Genomic DNA, 27,367 nt, shown 5'->3' with positions numbered 1-27,367 from the left:
TCTGACAGTTTTATTCACATCTCACATCAATGCTCATTTACTGCCTGTTCACTGTAGCTTAAAGGCTGTGCTGAGTTCTTTTACAACCTCATTTAATCCTATTGTTACTTTTTTTGTACGTAGGGAAGTTGAAGAGTTTGAGAGAAGCTTCTTTGGAATTCAAACAATGGTTCTCCTGGATGCTACCACGCCGTAACTCCCCTACCCCTCATTTATTCCTCTCAATGTGTTATTTTCATTCAATGTAACAGCAGCTTTGACTCTGTTAGAGTATCTGGCTGGGGCTGTACACTCAATTACCCTGTTCCAAGTTTCCAGACCATCTGAACGTTCTCTGTTTCAGCAATCATATGGTATCGAATATGAAATGGTCTATCTAAGTACCTTTTAGGGCAGTGTCATTTAATAGCAATACTAAATAACAAGATGTTATTTTAATTAAAAGGCCAATGATTTATAATGAAGTAAATTACTACAACCATTCACTAATCAAACACCTGACTTAATTAGCAGAACCAAGGTGAGCCAAAACCAGTTTGATAATACCTCATTCTTAAAACAACAAAAAAGAAAACACTCAAAACATTTCCATTTACCTGCATAAGGCCTCAATGGCGTCTCTGTCCAAAAAATCATGTTCTCTTTTGACCAAGGAAATATCAATGGGGAACAGAAGATCTGTAAGAAAAATAAAAACAAGTACATTTATTGAACACCTAAATTCTTTCCAATCTAGCCAAGTTTAACAGAGGAAAAAAAAGTAATTTCTTGAATACCTACTATGCGCGGGACACCTTACTTCCTATCAAGTGCTATGGGAGAATAAAGCAACTTGGGGCAATTCCATCCGTGTCCTCAAGGAGCTTCGATGTAAAGTGGTCTGTAGACTCAAATATCCCTTGTCAGAGAAGTGGTTCAAAACACTGTTCCACCTTGAAACAAATCAGCAGGCAACAGATCCCTGCTATAAATTATAGTTTCAGCCAGAATCAACACCAGAAGGATGCTTCCTTTCAATGGGGTGGTGGTTGTTGTTGCTGTTGTCTTTCCATGTGTGTCTGCTCACATTTGATCAGGGAAGAGGTCAGGGAAAACTGAGCCAAGGAAAGGTCTACAGAACAATGGCAAGTGGTAGGAAATGGCATCTAACCATTTGCATGACATCAAAAGCTAAAGAGAATTCAGGATATGCTATTTTTAAACAAATATTAGCACTTCCATATGGCTTTTCAGGAGTTTATAGAACTCCCCCTAAAACAAAAGGCTAGCTACAAAGCTGCTGGAGAACAATGGAATCCCAAATCCCTTAATCTGTAGGAGAGTTCAATACTCTTAAAATACTAGAAGTTATATCAGAAGTGAAAAAGAGAAAGGGGGAAAAAGTCAACTCAATAGAAAAACTCCCTTTTGTATCCCTTGTTGATAAATACGTTTAAGAAGAGGGGAGGAAGGGGCGCCTGGGTGGCACAGCGGTTAAGCGCCTGCCTTCGGCTCAGGGCGTGATCCTGGCGTTATGGGATCGAGCCCCACATCAGGATCCTCTGCTATGAGCCTGCTTCTTCCTCTCCCACTCCCCTTGCTTGTGTTCCCTCTCTCGCTGGCTGTCTCTATCTCTGTCAAATAAATAAATAAAATCTTTAAAAAAAAAAAAAAAAAAAAAAAAAGAAGAGGGGAGGGAGATCCGCAGCACCACTGTGGAAATTTACAACAGCTCTGGAATTGCCACTAGATAAAAACAAGTTACCCTCTTTGGAGTTCCAGCTACTGGGGTATAATTGGTCTTTCCTGTAGAATGCTTACATCATATGATGAGTAAGAGTTCTTCTGTGCCCCTCTGTAGGTCAGGAATGGGTGAAATACATCAGTACAGCAAGAAACTGGGATTACCATAACCAAACAAAAATAAAAACAAAACAAAAAACCAAAAATCCAACCCTATGGCCTCTGAAATGGCTAATGCTTTATATTGGGATAGACACAGCTCTCAGGAGTTCAGGAGATGCAAGTGATTAGTAATGTTCAAATTCTTGGGTTGACTGCTGTATTTTCATGGTTTCCAACTTTCCGTCACTGGTTTCACAGAATAGAGCGCCTTATTCTTAACAATCTATTTGCTAGAGATAATGGTTAAGAGTACCTTTTTTTTTTTTTTTAAATAGTGGAAGCAACATAATTAGTGTTACAGTCTGATTCTTTTTTCTGAAGGCACAGAGTTAGATTACCTTTATTGTTCCCTGAATAAAGTAGGCAGACCAATGAGGCAGCCCAAGATTTATGATGAAATATGTGAAACTTAGTACTGCAGGAATTTAACTCTTTGTTATTTTACAGACCAACTCTGTAGGCTTTAGTGAACAAGCTATTAGTAAATACGGCAGACTGTAAAGCTGTTTGAAGATTGTCACATTTTATTTCACTTTGAGCAGACATCAAGAACTTTTAAGTATTAAATAACAGAGCTGACATTAAAGAATAAATTTTAATACTTGCAGAGGGTAACATCAGATCTATAAATGCAAATTAAAAGGTCACATGTCTGTGAAGTGTATAGGAGACCATGACTCTGTTATTTTAACAATTCTAACTTCGTGTACCCAGAACTGTACCTTAGATTCCTTTCTGATCCAAATTAACTTTAAGATTCTGTTAAAAAACAAAACGAAACAAGACAAAATTTAGGGTAGGCAGGGACTAAATGTGCGAGAGAAGTGAAAATAATTAAATAAATAAATTTCTCTTGTTTGCCTAGACTCTTCTGAAAGGACCAGTTTTTAAAAGGTATGATTTATTGATGTACGATTTACTGATGTATTGATGTATAGAAGTTCTCAGAGTTCTTCAGGTTAGGATTCAATCTTCCAGCCTGAGTTTAAGGGCAGGAAGTATAAATTGCCAAAGACCAAAACAAAGCAAAACAGGAAGCCAAGGAATGTGTGGGTTGGTGTAGACTGTGTGTACCCTCACCCTGCACAGCAGGGCAGGATGAAGGGCAGAAATTATCACCCAGAACAATATACAGTATATCCCCAAAACAGGCTTATGCTTCAAAAGACTTATAAACGTGAAGAGACCCCAAACGCATCCCGTGAAAATGCAGTCTGAATTTTAGGATTCACTAAGAAGTAAGACAGAGACTGGAAAGGAGTCTTAGCAAACAGACACTCACAAGAAGTGCTGCTTGGCAGCAAATCAACACCAAAAATGAACATAATTGAAGGAAATTTAATTTCTAAACAGGAGAACAAAAGGAACAAAAGGACAGCCACCTTATGCCACTGCAAATGCAATTACCTTTCCCATCTCCAGGGGAGCTGTGAATTGAATGCTATAGAATGGTGGCCCCTCCCCAGCCCTCCCCACCTCCAAGCCCTTCTGAAAGACACAGATACTGTAAATGTTAATAGGTCAGAAATGCTCTCTAAAGGAAAGATAAGCAACTCCACCATAATAAGCACACAGGTTAACCAAGTACCAAAAAAAAAAAAAAAAAAAAAAAGAGAGAGAGAAACGAGAAAAAAAAAAAGGAATTGGAAATATTCTCTCTATAATGGAGGAATAATAAGATCTTCAACACAGTCTAGCAATAAAATAATTCTGAATCCAACTTCATGGGAAAATACTGCACATTCAGTCTGGGCTACAGTGAAGAAGACCAGGTATTTTAAGTTAGGTAATGAATTAATTTAGCTGCGTGAGCTAGGAAAATAAAAATGATCTCTATGGTCTCTGCCTGATTTGCTTCTGGGGAGTACCCACCCACCCACTCCATATCCCTCCTCAAGGCAACCTGCTGATCACGTCTAGCACTTCCAAGCTTACAAACTATACCCACTCTTAGCATGCGCTTTTTGCTCATGTGTTAAAGAAGGTTGGCAATGATCACTAGCTCCCCCCGAGAGCCCAATGCCACTGTTACAGTTAGTAGTCTGATTGTTATTATCCTAGAAGAAGAGAAGAGTAAAAGACATGATTTTAAAATTATTTATCGTGAGAAGAGTTGAACATCTTTGGTGAAAATATTTAAGTGACATCATTTCAACTGGATCTTTTAGAAATTTTGTCACATGGTAGCTATTTCCTAGCATCCCCCTTCCTTCTGAAGTGATGAAAAAGATGTATTTTGTAAATGTAAATCAACCAAAATTCTGTTTGTTTTTTGAGATTCTGGCAATCCCTTAAAGGTCTTCTTGGATGTTTGAATTATGTTTTAATTTTTATAAAATATGTGGCATTTACCACAGTGTTGGGCATCCTGTTGGTGTAGAATTAATAGTGGCTTACTGATTAGCTGAATGGATGGGTGGATGAATGATTATGAATGAATGAATGCGAGACATCTAGTATCATCATCTCAGTAGAGTTATGGAAACACAGAATGCTCAACGTAGAAGAAGCTCTCTAAGTCATTTAACTTACTCTCAATTTAGGAATCACTTCTATTCACCCAACCTTTGCTTGCAAATTACCCAAAAAAATGTAGTTCACCGGTTCATAACTACAATTCTTTTAAAATGATTTCACATAGAGTATGATAAAAACCCCTCATAAATGAACAGCCTATTCACCTCGCCATGTGCATGGTATGCTCTACCCACACTGGGCAGCCAGAGGCTCAGGATGAGCCGTGCCTGGGGAGTTCTTCATCCTCAGCCAGCATCTGAGTGACCCCGAGGGCACTGATGACAAATGGAAGGAGTATAAATTCAGCCTAGATCTTCATTTTTTTTTAAGGTCCATTTTCCTTAGTTAAAAATTTGAAATGCCACAGAAGAAATAATATTCATCAAATGAAAATCTAAGCAAAGGTAAAAAAGCCCAATTACAACCCAGGGGAATAGATCTGCAACACATGATCCATAAAAGCTTACTACTTAGAATAAAGAGCTCTTAGAAATCATTATGAAAAGTGTAATCAACTCAGAAGAAAAATGGGCAACAGACATTTCACAGAAGAGCAAATACATATGGCCAGATGATATGAAGAAATGAGCATTATCATGCATGATTAGGGAAGTGGAAGTCAAAATGTATCCATGTGATCAGCAAAAATTAAAGCCTGACAGTATCAAGTGTTGAGAGCACATGAACAGACAGGATCGTTATATATTACCAGTAGAGGTGAAAATCGGTACAGGCACTTTTGAAAAATCTGCATTATAAAACTGAACATACGTGTTCTCTGTTACCCAGTAATTCTGCTCCTTGGTATACAGACAAGACAAATTATTGCAGATCTACCACTAGAGTACAAAACTGTACAAGAATGTTCCTAAGCCTACAGTATACAAAAGCAAAACAGAAAAAGCCAAAATGCCCACCAATCAGAGTGTGAGTGTGAATAAACTGTCGTCTACCCACACAATGGACACAGCAGTCAAAGCAAGTGATCCAGAGGGACAAACAGTATAGAATAATCTTAATATAAGTGTCAGAAGATGTGAAGAAAACGAAATCCTACAAGATAACATAGAGCACAATACCATTACAAGGATAAAAGCAACTTTGTAAAAATATATATATTTTAAGAAAATGCCATAAAACTATATAAAAGAAAAGCAGGAAAATTACAAACAGAAGTTTCAAAATGACAGTTACTTTGGGGAGGGGGTGGCAGAGGGACCTCATGGAACAACACGTTGGATGCATTGATTCTCAAGGTCCTAGCTTTTGTTTTGAGTGGTAGGGGTCTTAGGACTTGCTACAACGTATTCTTAATGAAATTTTTTTTTTAAAGATTTTATTTATTTATTCGACAGAGATAGAGACAGCCAGCGAGAGCGGGAACACAAGCAGGGGGAGTGGGAGAGGAAGAAGCAGGCTCACAGCGGAGGAGCCTGATGTGGGGCTCGATCCCAGAACGCCGGGATCACACCCTGAGCCGAAGGCAGACGCTTAACCGCTGTGCCACCCAGGCGCCCCTCTTAATGAAATGTTTTAATAAGTAATAAAATGTCTGAAAATAAATCATAGATCAGTAATATCATCAACCAAGGATAGGAATATGGAAAAAAAAAGCCCAGCATCCTCCACTCACCTTCATAAAGCTGTGCATACTGGGGGAAACCAGTTGCCCGTAGCCAATCACAAGCTTCCTTGGCTTCAATTTCTGCAACAGAACCGAAGACAGACAGACATGTCAGTCATGTGCACGTCAGCATGCTTTCTTCCTTAAAAAACTCTGATTTTGTTAGTAAGCAAAATACATCTGTTGACAATGGATAAGCAAAATAAACAAATCCACATATACCTACATAAAGTCAGCTTAATTCAAATGGTTTAAAATATGGTACACCTTTTCAGACCTTAAAAAAGGCATTTTTACTTATCTTTCCTTGAAAAATAAAAATGGGGTCGCAGCAGTAGGTGACTCTGTGCTGCTTGTGTGTTCTGGTTACGAATGATGATGAAAATAGGACATCATGAGCAGGTTGAAGAGGGATTAAATAATTTTAAGCCTAGATGGTCTAACCTGGCTCACTTTTCACCTCATCAGAAGGTCACCAAATACAGGTGACACCCTGGAAGAGAACTAACCTGACCAAAGGAACAGACCTTCTGTCCCCCAGAGGACGCGCAGCAAAGGTCCAGGTGCCGTGACAATGTGCCTTCAGGTGCAGCCAGCAGCAGAGACCCAGGCTGTCAGGTGACCCAGAGGGCATTAAGTCAATAAATCCCAGGATCCTGGCAGGCTTGAAATGCCTAATAAAGCTCTACTTCCCTGTTCTAACATCTTGTAGATAGTATTGATAAACGGCAAAGCCAAGAGCAACGGACACCCTGTGTTCAAACTCACTCAAGTACATATTTACAATCCCGTTAACACCGACTCACACAGGAGGTCTGGGGCACATTCATTAGTTTCTCTGCTTGCACAAAGAATATTCTTTCAACTCTTCTTCCTACCTTCCACAGACCTTAGACTACTTAGGTATGTAAAGGGATTCACTCATTTATAAATGTCTCGACACTGCTTAATTTATCCGAGATTCAAATCTTCATCAGGCATCTCTCCTCTGAGCCAGATGGAGGCAGATTATCTATATTAGGAGAAGTACCTGTATCTTACTTAAGCCTAGTAACTTAACGGTTTCAAAGCATTTCCCCCCTATTATTTCATGAGTTCCTTGGCCTTTAAAGAAAGATAATTAAGAACACTCAAATTCATTAAAGCAAGTACGGTTGTCCTTACGGAGCATCCAAGGAGAAAAACAACCTGCTGTCTTCTGATGAGTTACTTAAGACCCCAACTAAAAACAGCAAAGGCACTAGAGTGGAAATAAATGGCATGGCCAAGTTTATTTTCACGAATCTTTTCAGTATGGCGATGAAAGCAGCATTTTTAAACACGAGATTTAGGAGTGAATTTGGGGTTGGAGGATAAAATGACAGACATGTGGAAAACTTCAATGTTTGCGCTGAATAGAAGAATATATATAGAATTGTCCAGTGTGAATTACCTGTACTTAACGATTTTTTCATGTATTAATATGCACACCTTATCTCAGAAAGAAATTAAAGCAGCTTTACATAAAATTATAAAATAAACAATTTCTACAAAACTGTATTGCTGGAAAAACATAAAAGCTCAACGTTTTATTTTAAAGAACGAGGAAACTTTTTTCCTCTATCTCTGTGACTCGTGCTCAAAGACAGACATGGAAAGGAAAAAAGCTAACTGTTTGTTTAAAAAAAAATATTTTAAATAACTCTCTCCTCCTGACTAATTAGACATTATTTCCATGGAACAGATTGTTACACTCTGAACAACAGATTGTTCAAAAGTAAATGCGCTTGCTTTCTTAATATTTTACTCAACAAGTGGTGAGCAGCCAGAAATTCTCAATGCCCACTCTTTTTTGACTAGACTCAGACATGACACTGGATCAGCATACGCACAAAAGCCTTAATTAGGCACACTTCACACCCGCCAATATTGCCACCTTTTTCCAGCATGTTCCTGATTTTCTAATTAAAATGGCTTCCTGCCAAGAGGCAGGTAAGATGCAAGGTGTTTTCTAAAAAACATTTACATTTATTTATATAGTACTTTACAAATTACCGAGTGTTCTCATGTATATTGCTCATTTAAGGCCTCGAGTGAGTTCAGGAGCCCATAAATGCCTATTGCTGAATTGTCATTCTCTTACTCACTTTCCAACACTAAGGAAATGAAAAGCTCCCAAATGACCACAAATTCATTTAAACAGCTGTGTCCAAATAGCCACTGTGCTCAGGGCCACTTGGCTAGAAATAAATGATGTGAACAGACAAAGGTTTGCGTCTTCAGCAGATAATCTAATTAAAGTCTTATAATGGCTAAAAAGCAGTATTTTCAAGAATTGCCGAGATCCAGAAATTTTACCCTCCCTTTCCTTACCCTAAAACAGATGAAAATGTGTCTTTTAGATGTGAAACCACGGGAAATAGGCAAATCTATATGTATTTGACATTTAAGAAATGAAAACAAATGAAAACTTAATACACCGTTTCTGTAGAAATCAGAATGAGAGCATAGGAAAAACTATTAAAAGTTGTCACTGATTCTTTAAAAAATGGAATAATTATCGACTTCACTCCCACCGCTTTCCGATTACCAAATGAAAATGGTAATAACAATTCAACGTAAGACTGATTTTTAACAAATCAGTATTTTCATTTTATTTAACATGAAGTGAACCCATGTCTATATCCAAGTCGGGTAGAGAACACCCCTTCTGGTTTTACCCCCCACCCCAAACTAAACCATTACTTTCCTTCCTGTCTCCCAACTAAAATTCCACGTCTCCAATTCTCTCCTCTCTCAGGGAAACCATCCACCAGTCCTGGCTCATTACACCTACAAATCTATAGCCTCAATCCTGTCTCTCCCTACAAACTTCATTAGAGCGCCACTACTTGGAAAATCGAGTCTAAGCACCTCTGCGTGGTTTTCCAGGCTCTCCATGAGGCACGCAACGTAATTTTTCAGCTCCCTGTACTTACTCTATCTCCCAGCTAAAGTAAACTCAACGCTCATCATACACCACCGTGACTACCTGGCATGAAACGTCTCCCATCTTCTCAGGGTCAAATTTCACTCATCCTTCAAGGTCCATCCCAAATGCTGCCTCCTCTGGGCAGACCTCCCAGATGCTTTCTGACAATTCTATCAATGGCTAACTTTTATTGAGTGCTTAACATGCGCAAGGACCTAAGTACTTAAGGCATATTAATTCATTTACTTTTCACACTGATCCTAAAACATGGATTACTCATATCATCCCCAAGACACACAGATGAGGAATCAAGCGGAGAAATAACGTCTTAAAATGAGTTTTCTTTATATTCAAATGCCATAGTGGAGAGAGAACTAAGATGCATAGAAATGAGCAAGACAGGGGCTCCTGGGTGGCTCAGTCAGTTGAGCGTCTGGCTCTTGATTTCGGCTCAGGTCATGATCTCAGGGCTATGAGACAGAGCCCCATGTCAGGCTCTGGGCTGGCCGGGGAGCCTGCTTAAGATTCTCTCTCTCTCTCCTTCTGTCTTCCCCCCGCCAAAAGAAAGAGGAAATGAGCAAGACAGTTTCTTCCCTTAAAAAATATACGAGTGACACTTAAAATATTAAAACCATGAACACATTGCATTACTTCAGTCATTAAATCCCCTGTGCCCGTTTTTGGAGGCCTCTAACTGGTTCTAAAGGTATGACTTTTTCTTCAGGACATGCAACTATGTGGATGACTTTTTAAAAACATTCTCCACTGGGCAAAAATGCCATCAGAAACTAAAAGTACAATGGAAATACAATGTCACTTTAATGCCTGGGTTTTCTCTGAGCAAACAACAGACAAATGTGTTAAGGAGGAAACAGGAAATATTTATTGGAAACAGCTTTAGTGGTTAGTTTTAAAATGAATGAGGTCCAGGAGACCCTTTTGTGTAAGGCTGGGAACCATTAGTCCATATTTGCACATTTCCTGGCATGATGGGATGACCCTACCTTCCCGTTACCCCTCAACAGTGAGTTAAACAGAAATCCCCCAACCCTGTCATCATTCTGTTGAACCCACTGATCTCAACCGGTTGAGCAACAGTAATTGGGTCCAAGTGGGATGTCATGACTTCCATCTTCCGTGTGCCCTGTCTTCACAGCGGGAGCCATCAGGCTCTTTGCCTTCTTTGACAACATGCTACCAAAATCAGGACTCAAGGCAAATGCCACAGCTACATGGAATGTATCGCTTAAATAAAAGTCTAAGGGAATTAGAGGAATGCAAGAAAACCTCAGATTCCTGATTCCCCCAAATATGACAGACCTGTGACCAAAGATCATGGAAATGCTGGTGCTTTTACAACCACAGAGAAAGAAGCACATTCACTGTGTGAAGGCAGGTGGTATTTTCTGATCCAAAACAAAACTCATTTCTCTCCCCAACTCACAGATTCCCTCCAAGGGAAGAAGATTCTTACCAATTTTCCGGCCTCCACTGAGGTGGCCAATTTTACAGGACTGTTGTGCAGCTGGGCACCAACGGCCCATCTGTCCCTGATGGGAGGGCTTTACAGGGCAGCCCACCGGAGAAGCAAACCATGGCTTCAAAACCTTGATCCAGGGGCTCTCAGCCTGTAGGCAGTAGGCATCACGTGGGGGAAGCTTTCTAAAACCACCACCCACCACCCACTCCCAGGCATCTGGATTTTCTCATTCTCATCCATGCAGTGCCTTTAAAAAAAAAAAAGCTCTCTAGGTAAATTCAAGGGTAGCCAGGATTGAGAACCACGGAGTCAGACAACATTTCTCTGTATTCTTGTGCTGGGAACTCTTTCTGCCCGGAATACCTTCAGAGTCTCGCAACTGAATTCTGTGATACGCTTTGCCCCTCCCTGCCCCTCCCCGCCCACGACCTATCCTAGTCCAAGAGTCCCTGAGCCCCTGGATTCGCTTTTATGAAGCGCATAATTCATTACGTCACCCCCCTGCTTAGAATTCTTCAATGACTCTCCACCACCTTCCAGATACAATCCAAACTCCTCAGCAAACCCGCAACCTTCTTAAATTTGGCCTCTGCTTTATCCATTTGGCTTCTGGAAGGCCTCCAAATGCAAGGTTTGTTCGTCTTACTGAACTTGTTGGGGTTCCCAAGAGGTATCATGCTCTCTCACCCTTAAAGCTCTTAATCTGTTCTCCCCCTCGCCCCCAAATTTCCCCATCTCCACCCCATCAACTTCTCTGTCCCACCTTCCCCATGCTGGGTGAGGCACACCTATGAAAGGCTTCTTAATTCATTTGTCTATCCTGAAAAGACTGCTCTTCCACATTGGAAGCATAAATATACGTGTTTGAAGGAAAAGAGAATCTGTTACTATTTTCCTTCCTTCAAAAACAGACTAAACTATAATATGAACCCCTTTCTTTTTGCAGTTAATAAAAATAAATGCTAAACACACACAACTGCCGAAGACCAGTTATCAGGATTTACCTATGTAAAATGAATTCCTAGATGGGCTAAGTCAGCAGAATGTCTATATTAATATTTATTACACTCTAATGTTATCTAATCACAGCAAAGATTTTGACTAGCAACTAACAACATTCCTACCCTCAGGTGCCTAAAAACATTCTAAACATCTGCTGTGCATATTCTGAAAGAACCCAGTTAGGAAGCTTCTGGAAGACCAGTCGATACTAATTCAGTTTCTAAGGATGTTTGGCCTAACAGTAGCTGACCCGGATCCACCTTTAGGTATATTTTAGTATATCATACATTTAAGTGAAGCCAACCATCCTTCACGTCCCCCTTCACTCAATATTTATTTATTGGACATCTGTTAAGTGTGCTGCCAACTGTGCTCGGGGACGATCAGACGTAGGTTCCTGCCCCGAAGCAGGAGGCCAAATGGAAAGGTAATTCACGGGTTGAGTACGTGGAAAGATCTACTAAGGAAAGATCTGGTTTCCTAAGGGCTATTCTGAGGTCCTTGTGTTAAATCCCAAGTGACCTGGTACAGGCAGCACCAATGAGTCCCCATTTCATAGGTGAAAACCCCAGTCCTAACTATGGCGCACACACCCTAGCTTCTTAATACACCACGTCGGTCACCCCATCTCCCTCTGCCATCTGATACAGCCACACTGGCCTCTTCTCAGCCACCCCATACTCCCTTTCCTGATTTATTTTCTTCCCCTTCCAAACCTTTACTTACTATGTTCACTTTCTCTCTCTCTCCTCTCTGTAAGCTCCGAAAGGGCAAATTTCTTTGTCTACTTTACTTTCTGATCCAGTCTAAGCACCTACAGCACACAAAGTAGATGCTCAATAAATAACTATTACATAAACACAGTATGATTTTTGTTCCAGTGAAGCAGTCGTAATTTTTCTGAACAGGACACACAATAAGAAATACAGTGTATGTTATAACCTGGTACACAAATGTATGCATGTGTAGACACACACACACACACATTTACGTATATAAACACATGTGTTTGTATAAGCATATGCCAACTGAAACAAGTTCCACCGAATAACACTTAGAATACGTAATGCATTCTTACATTTTTCTATTCCATTTAAAAAAGTTATTTGTTACCTACCAGAGCAACCAGTTTGAAATGTATTATTCACGCCATAGCTTTTTCTTACAAAGAAAGAAAAAAAAAAAGTAAACTAAGAACTTACGATACTTAATAGAGTACAGAGGAGACTGCGATGGGGCCTGAGAATTCAGAGGTGGGACGGGGCTGCTTGAGCACATGGCTTATGCTCGGCCTTTACTGAGGAGGGGTGATGATCTCACATGGAAGACTGGATGGGGGAAGAGAAGATTCACAGTGAAGGAGACAGAGGAAGTCAGGAGGAGGTGCTGAAGCCCAGGTGTTTGTGAAAGAATGGCGAGCAGTCGGATTTACTCTAATGCTGAGAAACGAAGGCGGCATGAAGTGGAAAGCAGGTTATCCCATGGAGCACATTTAGCATCTCCGTAGCCTGGGGACCCAAAGAGCAGCCAACATCACTGGCTCACATGTAGAACAGTTTTGCATCTGAGTGTCTCGATGCTTTCTAAAAAATCCGCCACAGAAAGAGGGCCAACTATTACCTGTAACAGGTCAGGAAAACAAGTCCGGGAAAGAATGCATTGCTTTGTTAAGTAGCCTTGAGAAAATACTCTCTGGACCTATTTCCTCATCTGTTAAAACCTGGGATTGCCACAGGCTTTGTAAATTCCCCAAGGTTCTGACTCTGATTTTTCCTTTATGCCAACTTCCCCTTCTCTCTAAGACAACCTTTAGAATAGGTTCCGTTTCTACTGTTAAGTTTCCAGATATATCATCAATTACATGTGGAGACATTTTTCTTCTCTCAAAACATTGGTTCAATTCCCCAGTTTGGCGAATTGACCTAAGTTTATTGCTAAAATTTCTAATTTGGTTTTTATTTATTTATTTTTTTAAAGATTTTATTTATTTATTTGACAGAGGTAGAGACAGCCAGCGAGAGAGGGAACACAAGCAGGGGGAGTGGGAGAGGAAGAAGCAGGCTCATAGCGGAAGAGCCTGATGTGGGGCTCGATCCCATCACGCCGGGATCACGCCCTGAGCCGAAGGCAGGCGCTTAACCGCTGTGCCACCCAGGCGCCCCTCTAATTTGGTTTTTAACAGATCAACACCTTGTTCTGTCTCCTGAAGCCTCTGTTCATATTATAGGGAACTCAAAACGCTACATATTTGTGCTTCTGTGGGTGTCTACAGCTCTCACACTAAAATTCATCTTTATTGGAGGAACACACTTGGGAAATCCTGAATTTTCCTCTGCTTACTGAGCTCTTCTGTTTGTGTCCATGTCGTCCCCCCCCACCCTCCCGCCGCCAGCAGCATCCTGGCTTCTACAGACTCAGTACTGGGCTGGGTGCTGAAATGTTTCTTGGAGCTTCTCATCCTTTCTCTTCACCAATGAGGAAGCTGGTTTGGAGTTTTTGTAATTTGCTCAAGGTTCCAGAACTCACCTGCTCTCCTCAGGGTTGAGCACCTTCTGCATACTTGGACTGCCTGCAGAGATTACTCTCACTTTTAAATCACCAGACTATTTTTTCAGTACAAGAAAAAACTGCAAATTTGGGAAAGTTTTCTTTCTTTTTTTTTCCCCCCCTCTCTCTCCTGCTTGAGGTCTGGAGGCAGATATGTTGCTTTCTAATAAAGAACATTCCTAGAAATGATATAAAGGGGGAAAAAAGGACCCATTTTGCCCAATGATATGATGACAACTTAATAAACGGTTTTGCCTTGAAAGAAGAAAACTCTGAGACACACCCTGCAAGCCTCCACCTGGGATTATGCACGTGAAGAAACACTCCAGCAATGCAAAATGAAATCAACTGAAATCCCCTTTGGGGATCATTTAGTTCAAGTGTTTGCAAAATACTGTTTTGGTTTTTTTTTTTTCATATCAAAAAATATGTGCTCTTCCCTCACAAAGGCAAATGGCTCTGTATTCATTTGAGCCCATGGTTGACATGGTTTGAACTTAGGTACTCCAGACCTAAACCGATCCAGTTATTTCCAGGAACAGAAAACATCTCCCAGCTAATCAGAAATTGGTACTTACTACCCAGCACAAACAAGTCAAACTTAAGTGAAAACGAACTATTCAGGAAACGGATAGTGCGTCATCACATCTTTCTATTTCACTTCTATGTGGGGTGGATTTAAAAAAAAGAAAACACCTTTGGTTTACATACATGCAAACACATTTCTAATATTCTAAAGCAAATATTTATGCATTTCCAACCATGCACTGCTAAGAAAAATGACTTGAAATAGCTCTTAAAATACAAAACCCTTTAAAGATGAAAATTGTAGAGATTAAGAAAACAATTTCAAGAAAGGAAACGTACTTGGAAGAGCCCTTATTTTTCTGAGTCTCGTTTTTTTTTCATAAAATGAAGCATTTGTTTTAAGATTATATAATTCACTTCCTTCATAATTTATGATTCAAGGTAAAATACCTGGTTACAAACCTGAAGGAACACCCTCCCCCCCATCTCCATGATGAAAGGTTTGCAGGCACATCAATTCTTTCATTTACATATAAGCAAAACTTATTCTACTCCGTAACTCCCAACCCTAATCTTTGCTTTTGCCCCAAGTTCTATAGTGCCCTAGTGTGGGAAACAGAAACACTGTGGAAACTGCAGTGCTACAGGAGCCTTAAATTAGAAATAAAGGGAATAGTGAGGAATTCTAAAGAAACTATCCACTCTGGTTTTAGTCCATTCTGACACAGAGAAAAAAAGGAACTCAAGAAAAGAACGAAACATAAAATTGCCTGACACAAAGACCAAAGAAAATAAAAACATGGCAGATACTGGTGAAGACGAGCTGCCATTAGGTATTCCTATGTCTAACCTCAAACAGGAAACAACAGATGATTTGACATTCTCAGTTTTGTGCCAAAAAGTGTAAGAAAAAATAAGGACTACTGTCTTCTAGGTGAACTAAAGAATTATTTTCATTAAAAATGCTGGTGATAACCAGCTCCCCCAGACACATACGATCTAATGGTTAAAATCTGATTCGGGTACATCTGTTTAGTTTAGGGAGGCTTCTGGTTTTATATGGATACATTTTTCCTACAAACATGAAGACCTCATTTTGTTGTTATCCCCATTCTGTTTACACATGTGGGCAGGAAGGGGTCTGAAGCACCATGTGACACACATATGACCTTGGACTAGTCACTGAACTTCCAGGCATCTCAGCTGCCCCTCACTGGGGAAGAGGCAATGTTTTTCTAGGCTGCCTTTGCAGAGTTCTGGAATTTCCCATGATACAACTTGTAGAAATACACAAGTATTATGGAAGATCCCTTTTTCATGCTATCTAGTTTGAAAATGGGAGCTGGGTGGAGATTGTCCCCTGTGCGCTTATAGTTTCTCCAGACTCTGGAGACGAAGATGATTTTCAGATTTTTAGCATCTTCTATCTACTTTGTCACCTGGGTGTGACAAAGGGCAGGGCAAGACTGTAGTGCAGCCATTTCACCTCCAGCGTCCCTTCCTCTCCCGCTTCCTCAGGGCTGGCAGCCTGGGAAATGCTACAACCCCAGGGTGTGGAAAACTTCTGTCCCTCACACATCCTCCAGAGACTCCTGCAAGGAGAAGGAAGGCGCCTTTCTGACAAGCTTCAGGAAGCTGCCTCCAATCCTCTCTGCGGGACACTCGAAGGTGGGGCGGGAAGAGAACAAAATGTGGATGGGAGGTGTCAGAGGCATCTGAGGACTCCAGCTTCACTGACCTCAGCCTTCAGTTACTTCTTGATTTTCCTCCTGGGGACAGGAGGGGGGTAAGACATGAAAAGGCCACCAAGCAGACGTTTGTGTGAATGGAAAAGGAGTATATTTTCCACTGTGAAACTCAGTTCAGTAGCAAAATAAAATACAAGGATGAAAGATTACGAGAAATCACCTCCCACCTGAGCACTGGATGATAGGGGCTTTAGCCAGGTGTCATGTTTTACCCTTTGCTGTCCAAGGACATTATCAAGATGCTATTCAAATGTTTTCACTGACATCTGGAAGATTTTCCCTTAGAAATATTATTTTCAGATACTTTGTCGGAAGAAAACATTATTCAGGACAGTCCAGAGAAGCTAGAAAATGGAATCCCAGATTCCTTCCCCAAATGTTAAAGACAAGTGTCCATGCACTAGGCCCCAGAAAGGGGGCACAGAAACCTCGAATTTGTCAATTTTGGATCCTAAAGTTGTAACTCCCCACCTAGAAGCACAAGCCCCCTAGGAAACTGCAAAGTGACTGCAAGGCTCTCCAGGGCCACCAAATATTGTCTTCTACATCGAACCAGCTGCAGCCAAGCAGAGCACCCAGAGTTGCACGCTACTGCCACACAGACCTGATTGAAATCCTAGCTCCACCATGTACAGTGAGTGATCTGAGGCAAGGAATGGAACGCTCTCTTCCATGCCCCTGATTCCTCATCTGTAAAAAGGGAATGATCACACCTGCTTTTCCAGGGTCGCTGAGGAGACAGTTAAAATGTGACAATAAGAGTGAACTACATGATCAATTTCAGCTTCTACACTACTATTAGTATTTTGTCAAAAGTCTGGATTTCTTTTATAAAAATTAAAACGCAGCATTCATACTAGAGACAGTTGACTGTTACTTGTGAGAGACTATAAAAACACCCAGGCTAAATATGTAAGGCTTTCTCGCTGTCCAACATGCCAAGGAAGGTATACTGAAAAAAATGTTGAGACAGAGTAGATCTAATTAAAGAACCCCCAGCAGGACCACTCCCTACTCCTTATCACTGATCATGATAATCCTTAAGAATAACACAGGATCCCACAAGGAAAAGGGCAGACAGACAGGAAGAGCCCTACTCAGCTGGGAATCTTACCCCTTTCACATTAATTAGATTTCTGACTAATTTGAGGTTGAAAGAAAACACCACTGATGGCACTCATACCAGTAACCCATTCCTATAAAGCAAATTTCAATCTTACAGCATGTCTTTCTGAAAAGAGGAATGACCCTTAAGTCTCAGAACTCCTCCATACGCAAATACCTAAAATCAGAAGGATGACTGTGAAAACTGCACCAGCAAAGCATTTTCCTCTTAATTTCAGAAGAGGAACTGAGGACTACGCTCCTTAGGGACACAGTGCTTGGATGTGACCATCTTATGGTTGGGCGTTAATTCACCTGGGTCACCACAACAAGGAAAACTTTTTAGGTCGTGAATGCTGTACATCATTCCTTTGTACTGTAGTCCCAGGACTCCAAAGTATCTTAGGGGTCAATCCTGTTAAAATGAGCGCTCAGTGAAACTCAGGGGAATGACCATGTTTAGAAATTTAATTCTTTCCTCTACTGGATCCCAACTCATAGAATTTTAATCACTGAACTATGCAAACACAGAAAATGAAGATCACCTTTGTCCCCAGGTCTGCTTTATAATTTTGAGAACAGCCTTGGCATGACGTGAGCTTTGATGCCCATTATACCATGGGGCCAGGTTTGACTACAGTGTTCTAAAGCTCCAAGAATTCCATCTTTAGTGATCTGGCAATATCCAGAGAGGAAGGGGAAACATCTGAAGTTATTTTTACTTTTGCAACTCTTCTGGCTGTATAGGGAAAATGCTAGGGTGGGTCAAGTATTGTCTGGAGCCCTTCAGGGCCTTTTTTTTTTTTTTTTTGCATGGCCTCATTTCCGTCTTCCTGTTGCTAGGAAGGAGAGTTAAGCATGAGAAACTTGTGTTTACAATACTGGACCATCCTGTCCAGAACAAGGCTCTCTTCAAAAATGTACAATTCACTTCACCCACTGTACTTTGGATGCCCCCATTCTTCTGGACCAAATCACCCTTTCCTGAATATTTTCAAATGGCATATTTACCTGCCCCAGTTATAAAAATACCACTCTCATTTTAACATTGCATCATGGCTTAAAATCTCCACGGGGACACCAAGGGAAACTCAAGTACTTATTTTTGTATTTCAAACCACCTCTTGGAGTCCCAACAAGCCTCTGATTGGAAGGCATCTTAATGGAGCCTGCCATATCCCCTCTAAGCCCCACACTAGTTCTACAAATAACTGTTTAAGTACTACATACATTTTTCACTCTTTCTCAGTAATAATTTATTCAATCATAATGTTTTTCTATTAATCTGTTATATTTTTCAGAAGCAATCAATATCCCTTTTTAACGTAAAAACACCCTAAAATTTTGCTTAGTCTTTGCTCTTTGAACTACAGTACTCAACAGTAACAAAATAATAACCAAAACCAAACAACAAAAAGGATTTAGATTAAAGGGCAACTGGCCTCTCACCTTCCTTCCAGAACTATGGGAAGTCCTCTGGTTGGCTCAGTGTATGAAACCTTGGAACACTGCCTTCAATTAGCCATAGTCAATTGCTTAACTATTCAACCTTTTCACTCTTAAGGAGTAAATGGTGTTTCTCATAAGAACTAAAATTGCTAAGTTAAAGTCACAGGTAAGTCAATGAAACCCTATTTCTCACTGAGCTTCTGGCCAGTTTGGTGTAAGGGTCACTCAGATTGAATTAAAATAAAATCCTCTTTTTTTGGGTGGGGGGTCAAAAGCAAAATTTTAAAGCAGCTGGGAGAGAAAGTCAGTCTGCTGTACTTCATTTTAAACTCTGAACAGTAGTGCTAATGAAAAAAATATGCAGTCAGGCTTGGGCCACGCTGTAAATCTGGCATGCCACAGTAAAAGTTAATACACGGAATTGCCAACATTTTCTCAGAAAATGTCTTGAAATAACTTCTGAACGCACATCTGCTAACTATTTGACACTCGTTCCCCAGGACTTTAGTTGTTCTATTAGGGGGGCTGTTGACTTACAGGGCACCCCTCTGGCCATCTGCTCCAGTCTGCAAGCCAAGATGGCACTGGGTGCCTCCATTAATTCCACACTTATGGTCTGCAAATTATCTCTGCGGAGGACCAGCCTGCAGTCCAGATGGATGCTGAATTAGTCAACCTCTTGGAGCTGCTGATAGATTTACATTCAGAGTTCTGCTGGGCTATTATTTTCCCTCATCCCTTCAGCAAACAGAGTTTGGAAAAAAAAATGTAATTTGAGACTCAGTATTCTACCTTGTCCAGAGCTGTGATTTTTCTTCTATCCAACGCGTCATATATGCATGCCACCCTCATGAAGCTTTCTGCAATGGATGGCTGTGCCTAGGCTGCACGGCTCCACCTCACCAATAAGGGCTGAAAGAGCTTCTGATTCCCTAGAATGAACCCATTCGCTAACTATGTTGGGTGTAAAAAGGCTCATTCAAAAGGAGCATGCGGCAAGGTTTTCTTCTCCCGTGGTGCAGGTAGCTATACGCAGGAGTTTCCTTCTACAGTAATTAGCATAAATTGGGTATCAGTGGAGCATCAGTAGCAGGCACGTGCTAAGCGCTTGTATTAGCTCCTTTGATCCTCTCAACCTCCTCGCGTGGTAAATAGTTATTACGCCCGTGTTGCTAATGAAGAAGATGCAGAGAGGTCCCAACACTTCCCAGATGCGCCTAGCTAGCAGGCCGCGGACCCAGGGTTTCTACTTCGCCAGCCTCACCGTCCGCTCTATCTCCCCCCTCGCAACACGGGGCTGTGCGCTGGAAAGAGGAACGGATTCTAATAACCATAATCTGCAAATTACACGTGGCATGGCCAGTGTGCTGCGGCCAGGGGAGAAACTCTCTCCGAAGGATCAAAGTCTCAGCCCATGACTTCGGAGATGGGGACAGGGGCACAGAGGCAGAATGGGGCAGGGTTCTCAAAAGCCGGGACTTCGCTACGAAAAAAGTCAGGTCGGGAGGCGTGCTTCCTTCCTTCCTTCCTTTCGCCGGCCCAGGAACTCGCCCAGCGCGGGCGCCAGTTCCCGAGCCAAGGGTGTGGGCATCTCCACCGGGCATTTTAGGAAACCCGATTCAATGTTCCAGCACGTGAAGGCACAGGGCAGCCCTCCCTGCAGGCGCCTCTCACATGCAAACCAGGGGGCTTCCTAAATAGCTTCTACGCTCTCCAGGGGCCCGCAGCCACCAGAGACTTTCCTAAGTTGGAATTACTTTCCAGCGTTTAAAATATTTGAGCAAAAACAGCCTGAAATTAAAAAAAAAAATTTCCCCGAATTTGCTTTCAAGCAGTTTTTAAAAAGCTATTTCCAAGTGCCACTGCGGCCTAAACATTCCTAAATAATAAACTCTCAGGGAGTCCGCGCTGATTTTGGACTTGTCTCGTGAAGGGCTGCAAGCACCCAGCCCTGATCCCCGGAGGGAAGATAGTGGAAAGGCGGTAGCGCCGCGCTCCTCGGAACCAGAGGCCATCGCCTGGGACTTAGAATAAGAATAGCAGGGCTGCCGGCTCAGCCCCGCTGGCGGCCGGCCCGCCTTGTGTTCCCACCCGGCGTGCACCCCTAGCCCGACTCCGCGTCCCCAGCCGGAGAGCGAAGTTAACGTGAGCTTCACTTCATTAGCTGCGGTCGCCCCGCGCCAGCAGCCCTTTCCGGAGCCCACCCCACGCGCCGGCCCGCGACCCCTAAGCAGTGAGTAGCCAGGGGTCATTGCCCGAAATTAAGACCTCCCTCCCCAAACTATAACCCTTGTTTTTCCCACACTCCACCTCCTCCACTCCGAGAAAGTTGGGCGACTCGGTCCCGAGCCTCCTCGGAAAGCCGTTTAAAAGCACAGAACGACAGGCACCGACTTGACAAGGCGGGGTGACATTTCCTCCGCGCCGAGTCCCCTCCGTAGCTGGCTCCCGCGGCTGGCCCGACGGCAAGGCACAAGTCTAGCTTACGTGTTAGGATCATGATGTCCGGCTTCTCCCTACACATCAACTGCGGCGGGGGTGGCGGGAGCGCGGCAGGAAAGTCGAGGCAGCCCGAGGCAGCTCAGCTCCAGCGCCTGGACCCACGGAGGCACCCGAGACGCGCGCGCTGGCGGTCCTCAGCGCATCCTTGCTCGCTGCTCCGTGCCCCTCGCCACGGCCCCAGAAGGAACGCAGGGTTTTCCAGAGGAGGAAGGAGAGAGAGCTCAGGGAGAGGGGCGAGAAGCACCGGAGCAGTCGCTCCTGCTGCGAAGTTCGGCCATGGCCGGGTTAGGAGCTAAGCGCCCTCGCTCTGCCAGCTGAAGCGTTCTGCCTCCCGCGCGCCCCTCCGGCCGCGCCCTCCCGCAGGGTCCGCCCCCGAGGGGAGGGACAAGGCCAGGCAGCGTGGACTCCTACGCACCGCCTAGGTGGTGGGCCGCAGCCTCCCGCAGGCCTCCTGCCTCAGGCCCCGCCCCGGACCCCGCCCCCCGTTGTTCCGCCCCTTACCTCCTCCCCGCCGCTGGGCTAACCAGCCGCAGCCTGAGGCGGTACTCTGGCTCCGCCCTCCGCCCCCGTCCCTGCGCCTGTTCTGCCCCCGGCTGGAATATTTTCCTCTGGCCTCCACGTCTGCAGGGGGAAGCGTCCCAAACTGTCCAACGGTTGGCCTCAGGGGTGAAGGCAAACCCTCGAGGCGTTTACTTGCCGGGGAAGTATGAGCTGGACTCCGGGATACCGCTCACTTTCCCTCTTTTTCTTGGTAGCTTTGCACACTTAAAATCTCTATGATTCTGCCTTATATCCTGGTGGGAACCTCATAAATATGCGGAACGAAGGGGAAGCGGGAGGTAGGGATGAAAAGTCAGTGTTTCCTCATCTGTAAAATGGGGAGAAGATACCTGTCCCTTGGTCATTCGTCATTCATTGCTAAAGCCCGCAGGGGTAGAGAACAAATGTAAGTAATTAACGCTGCTCTGGAGAGGGACTGAATTTTTACTCAGAACGTGTTGAGCAGAGTGTGTGCACATTCACAGTGTTTTACAAACTATGGGCCTTGCGCCTCAACCCAGTGCAGCTTCTGCAACTTGTAGGCCCCGCCTCTATATCAGAGAATTATAATCTCTGATGGTGATAATCTGCATTTTTACAAACCTTTGGGTGATTTGGAGGCACTGTAATTTGGGGGCCCCTGATAGAATAGGAAGCTTCATTTTTAAAGATCACAATTGAATACCACCTATGAAAGATTTTTAAAAATTCAGACCAGGTTTTCATGAAAATTTACTTTGGGGCTAATTGGTGTTTTCTGCCTATTACCTCTGCACAAAGAAAACTACTAAATCCATTCATTCAAAAAATGTATCAGGAGCATTTACTGTGTGCCAAACACTGTTCTAGACTTTGGAGCTACAGAAGTGTGCAAAAAAACCAAACATCCCTTCCCTCCTAAAATTTACTTCCTACTGGAGAAGATGCACAATAAGCAAGGTAAATACGTGAAATATTCATAGTGTTTTGGGGGGAGATACATAAAGCAGGGGAGGGGAGAGAGGAGTTGTGGGAGAGTTTTTAAAATAGGGTTAAATGCAAATGGGAGACTTTGTCTTAAATATAGCTTAATATGTATTGATTTCATAGGCATTCCTTAGTTTACATACAGAAGACTCTTTTTCACCCCAGTTTTTAAAAAAACAATAAAAATGCTAACTCTACTGGCTCTCTAATGCACCCAAATCAGAATTCTGGTTCTGGAGAATGGCCTTTCAGGTTTGGGCTCTATTCAGTAGATAGTTCAAGGCCTTATACCTACTTATAACTGCTGGGGAGGCCAAGGTAAGCAAGGGTACCCCCACCTATGTCTGCACAGAGTTTTCAGTCTGGTGGGGAAGCAACACGGAGCATGTGAAAAAGAGGTGCTGTGACGGTGCAGGAAGTAGAGCCCAAGACAGAAAGAAGAAAGAGCTTCCCTCTGAAATTTGGATGCTGGGGGAACTGTCAAAATGCCCGCAGTTGCCAGCAAGGCAGAGTGTGATTCAAGGGGAAGTTGGAAAAGTAAGGGCAAGAACTTTTCAATTCCCTGTGTGTTTGTGCTAAGGGTTGTTTTATCCTTTACAGTTATAAACAGTGAGAAGCTATGTTAATGAACGAAGGCATCCCATAGCCAGATCTGCATTTTGAAAAGACCACTCAGGCTGCAGTGTGTACTTTAAATTTACAAAATAGGAATATACCTCCTAAACATACTAATTTCCCTTATTTATTAAAAATTCAAACCTTAAAAATATAGATAGCATCTCCTCCAAAGCATATCAACTCTCAGAATAAAATCTTAATGTTAATTATTAGCTGGGTGAAGTTGCATTCAATTTATTTAGGGTCCCAGGAGTTTGTGCAATCCCTATACATCCACCCTCCACTAAGTATTTCAGAATAAAACATGCTACTCTTTTTTGTCTCTTCTTGTTCAAACTCCATTCCTTTCTCCTTGATTACTGATGTCTTCCCTGGGTCGTCTCTAATTTCATCATATTTCTCTGGAGGTTTCTGCTATGTGGATTGCTCATCATCTAATAATACCAATAACTCCAAAAACATTTTCCTTGGTGAGGTATTGCTTTGCATTTGGCCTTCACTGAATCTCATCACCTTCTTCCGTTCTTTGGTTCTTTGGTTTATTGACATAGCCTGTGTCCTGGGCCAAATCCAATTTTCATAGTTTTAATTCTTTTTTTTTTTTTTTTTTTTTTTTTAGAGGAAGGGAAGGCAGAGGGAGAAGAAGAGAGAGAATCTTAAGTTCCCAGTGTGGAGCCCGACTCAGGACTAGATCCCGAGACTCCAAAATCATGATCTGAGCTGAAATTAAGAACTGGATGCTTAACCGACCGAGCCACCCAGATGCCCCCATCGTTTTAATTCTTAGCCGCTTTAGAAATGGACATGCTACATTTTGAAGGCTGCTGTACTTTTAGAAGAGTGAATAGTGGTTGAAAGCAGGACTTTTGTAGCAGGCCACTTACTAGCTGTGTGATGAATATATTATTTTGCCTCTGAAACTTCAGTTTCTTCATCTTTAAAAAAGGAGGTTGAACTAGTGCCCATCTTATGAGGTTTCTAATGAGGACTTAATAAAATAATGCACATAAGTGCTCAGCACATAATAAGCATTCGATAATGTTAGCCATTATTATTACATATTACTAAGTGGGCACATCAAACAAAAACATGCGATTTCTATTTAAATAATCACCCAGGAGAAGAATAAAACAAAACAAAATGAGCCCTTGACTTTACCCTTTCTGAATCTGAGGAGCCTTTACAAACTGGGAGAAAGAAGGAGTAGAAAAGTCATTAAAAGTATCAACAAACAGGGGTGCTTTACCAGATGAATGAGGGTCCCCAGGACAGCTCAGGCTCCTTCTTCTTCATTGAACCTTTAACTCATCACCCAACGTTTCCTTTCTTCTGTTGTGGGTAGATGACATTAGACTAGGCTTGTTAGCTGATTTGCATTGGGTATTGAAACACTGGACTCTAACAGGGAGGGATTAAGTGGCCCATTTTCCCACCAGAAGTCTACGGTCCTCCAAAACCCCTTCAACACATGACGATAAAAAACCATCACAAATTAAATCAGGTTTTGTTGCCACAATTTGACTCAAGGACAAGGACCTGTGCTGTTTAGTTCCTGCCATGTTCTTCTCAATTTGGGCATCAGGTTCATGGAAACTACTCACAGGGATATCCTACCCTCTTTGGATGTTTTCACATTTAACTGTGTATTACCAAGGCAAGAAAAATCACATAGGTAGTTCCTAAATGGCGTGACATAAAGCTAAATGACTAACAGGTCACCTCTCTGGTTCCTACTCTATATTAATGATTGATACTAAATATCATTGATACTGCCCAAAGAATCCTGTAGCATTTTTTCCACTATAACGTATTCAAAAAAAAAAAAAAAAAAGAGTAAAACTCAAAAGTCTATAGGCACTCAGGCAGATAATACTGGTGAGGAAGGCGAGCCAGAGTGGGGTGGGGAGAATTGAGGAATCCAGACCCTCCCCAAGGGGGCAGGGCCAGTCAGGCTCCCTTGATTGTTGGCATATGTTAACACAGCAGCCCTGTGGTTCTGGGTTTAAAGACTGTTCAAGAGCCTCCTAGCTTTCTGTAATTTTATTTCAAATTCCAATTTTTAGATGCTGGCAAATAATAAAAAAAAAAAAATCTAAACCCATTCCGAGTAATTTCAACTTTGGGCTTCATTTAGCTCCAGGGCAACAAGTTTAAACCTCTGCTCTAGTGATATGAGCCAAGCAATGTCTTTGGAAATTTATTTCTCTCCCACAGGAACTAAAAGCCTCCTGAGCTTGGAAAATGTTGTAATATAATTTGTGTTCAATGGAGCATTGGGAAATCAGTGTGGAAAAAAATTTATTTGTAATGTTCAAAGGAAATAAGACAAATAATAGAAAGTTTTGAAAATAATTTTTAAACGGTATTCAATTAAGAGACATAATTAAATTGGAAAATTAATGACTGTCCTTAAAATATTCACTTATGTTTAAAAGTTTCCCTTACCCACGTCTGGGTTCTTCCCCCACTATCCACCCTTGTATTTAGCCTTTGCAGAAATGTTTAAAACCCAAATGCTGGAGGTGTCAGATGGGGAAAGAAGAGAAAAAGAGAGGATTGGGCAGTGAAATAGATTCACCCCCTTTTAATTTTACCTAGAGCAGCTCCCTTGTTCGATCAGAACTTTTTTGACTACTTCTTTTGAACAGTGTAAAAGTTTAAAGTATGGGGAAGGCCACTTAGTCTACCAGTGATATTTTTAGTTAAGAGGGGGAGACCTTTGTTCCTGCATAAATGTAATAAAAGTCTATTTTGGGGATAATCACTTAAGCCTGAAATATGAACCAGCCTGACACAGTACTTTTATCATTCAACAATTAATAATTAGACCCTGGAAAAGGCAGTGTGCTGGTGAAACAACAGTGAACATGAATAAATACTTTGGGATATAAAATACAGCATGGTGACTATAGTTCATTCCACTGTAATATATATTTGAAAGTTGCTAAGAGAATAGACCTTAAAAGGACTCATCACAAGATGTGGTCACCTAGGTGGCTCAGTCAGTTAAGTGTCTGACTCTTGATTTCAGACCAGTCATGATTTCGGAGTTATGAGATTGAGCCCCTGTCAGGCACAGTGCTGGGCTTGGAGCCTGCTTAAGATTTTCCCTCTGCCTCCCCTCCCCCTCGCCCCACACACTCTCTCTCTCAAAAAGTTTTTTTTCAGGGGTGCCTGGATGTCTCAGTTGGTTGAGCATCTGCCTTTGGCTCAGGTCGCGATCCCAGGATTCTGGGATCAAGCCCCACATGGGGTTCCTTGCTCAGCGGGGAGCCTGCTTTTCGCTCTCCTTCTACCTGCCACCCCCCTGCTTGTGCTCTCTGTCAAATAAAAATAAACTCTTTAAAAAAAAAAGAGGTTTTCATCACCAAAAAGAGTATTTTGTGATTATGTATGATGCCAATGTTAACTAGGCTTATTGTGATCATTTATATATATATATATATATATTTATATTTATATTTATATAATTATTTATATATATATTTATATATAATTATTTATATAATTTATATATATAAAACATTTCAACTCTGAAACTAATACAATATTATATATGTCAATTATATCTCAATAAAAAATACTTCAATAAATAACCAAAAAACAAACAAAACATGAAAAGAGGACTTAGAGGAGAAAAATCTTAGGTGGAAAATAGGTACAGATACAATTCTATAATAGTTCAGTGGAAGATTTGAATATACTGAATTCTCAATCCTAATTTGATAAATCAATGGACACTCTTTCCTAAGATAATTACAATATTTACAGTAGAGTCTCCTTTGAAAGAGTTTCATTTAGCAGCTCGGGTACCCAGTTAGCCCAGTGCCTTGCAGCTCAGCATGCAGGGAAGGAGGGTGCCCAGGAGTAATGGCACCAAGTCAGAGCTCTTGACACCCCCCCCCCCC

General features: G+C 41.9%; 1 protein-coding gene across 1 annotated transcript in view; it reads right to left on the bottom strand.

The window, feature by feature from the left end:
* DLC1 (DLC1 Rho GTPase activating protein) overlaps positions 1-21,423 on the bottom strand; it is a 44,718-nt gene extending 23,295 nt beyond the window's left edge. The window contains exons 1-3 of the mRNA XM_008710881.2: positions 21,321-21,423; positions 6,035-6,106; positions 597-678 (exon numbers count right to left, since the gene is read on the bottom strand). Of these exons, the coding sequence (XP_008709103.2) occupies positions 597-678; positions 6,035-6,106; positions 21,321-21,357 (191 nt within the window). The 5' untranslated portion in view covers positions 21,358-21,423. The remainder of the gene's footprint in view (positions 1-596; positions 679-6,034; positions 6,107-21,320) is intronic.
* Between the last annotated feature and the right edge of the window lie 5,944 nt (positions 21,424-27,367).

Source organism: Ursus maritimus, unplaced genomic scaffold (genome assembly GCF_017311325.1).
Source record: "Ursus maritimus isolate PB19 unplaced genomic scaffold, ASM1731132v1 scaffold_28, whole genome shotgun sequence".
In the NCBI taxonomy this organism is placed as follows: Eukaryota; Metazoa; Chordata; class Mammalia; order Carnivora; family Ursidae; genus Ursus; species Ursus maritimus.
Note: the sequence above shows the minus strand (reverse complement) of the source record. Positions and strands in the feature narration are given on the sequence as shown.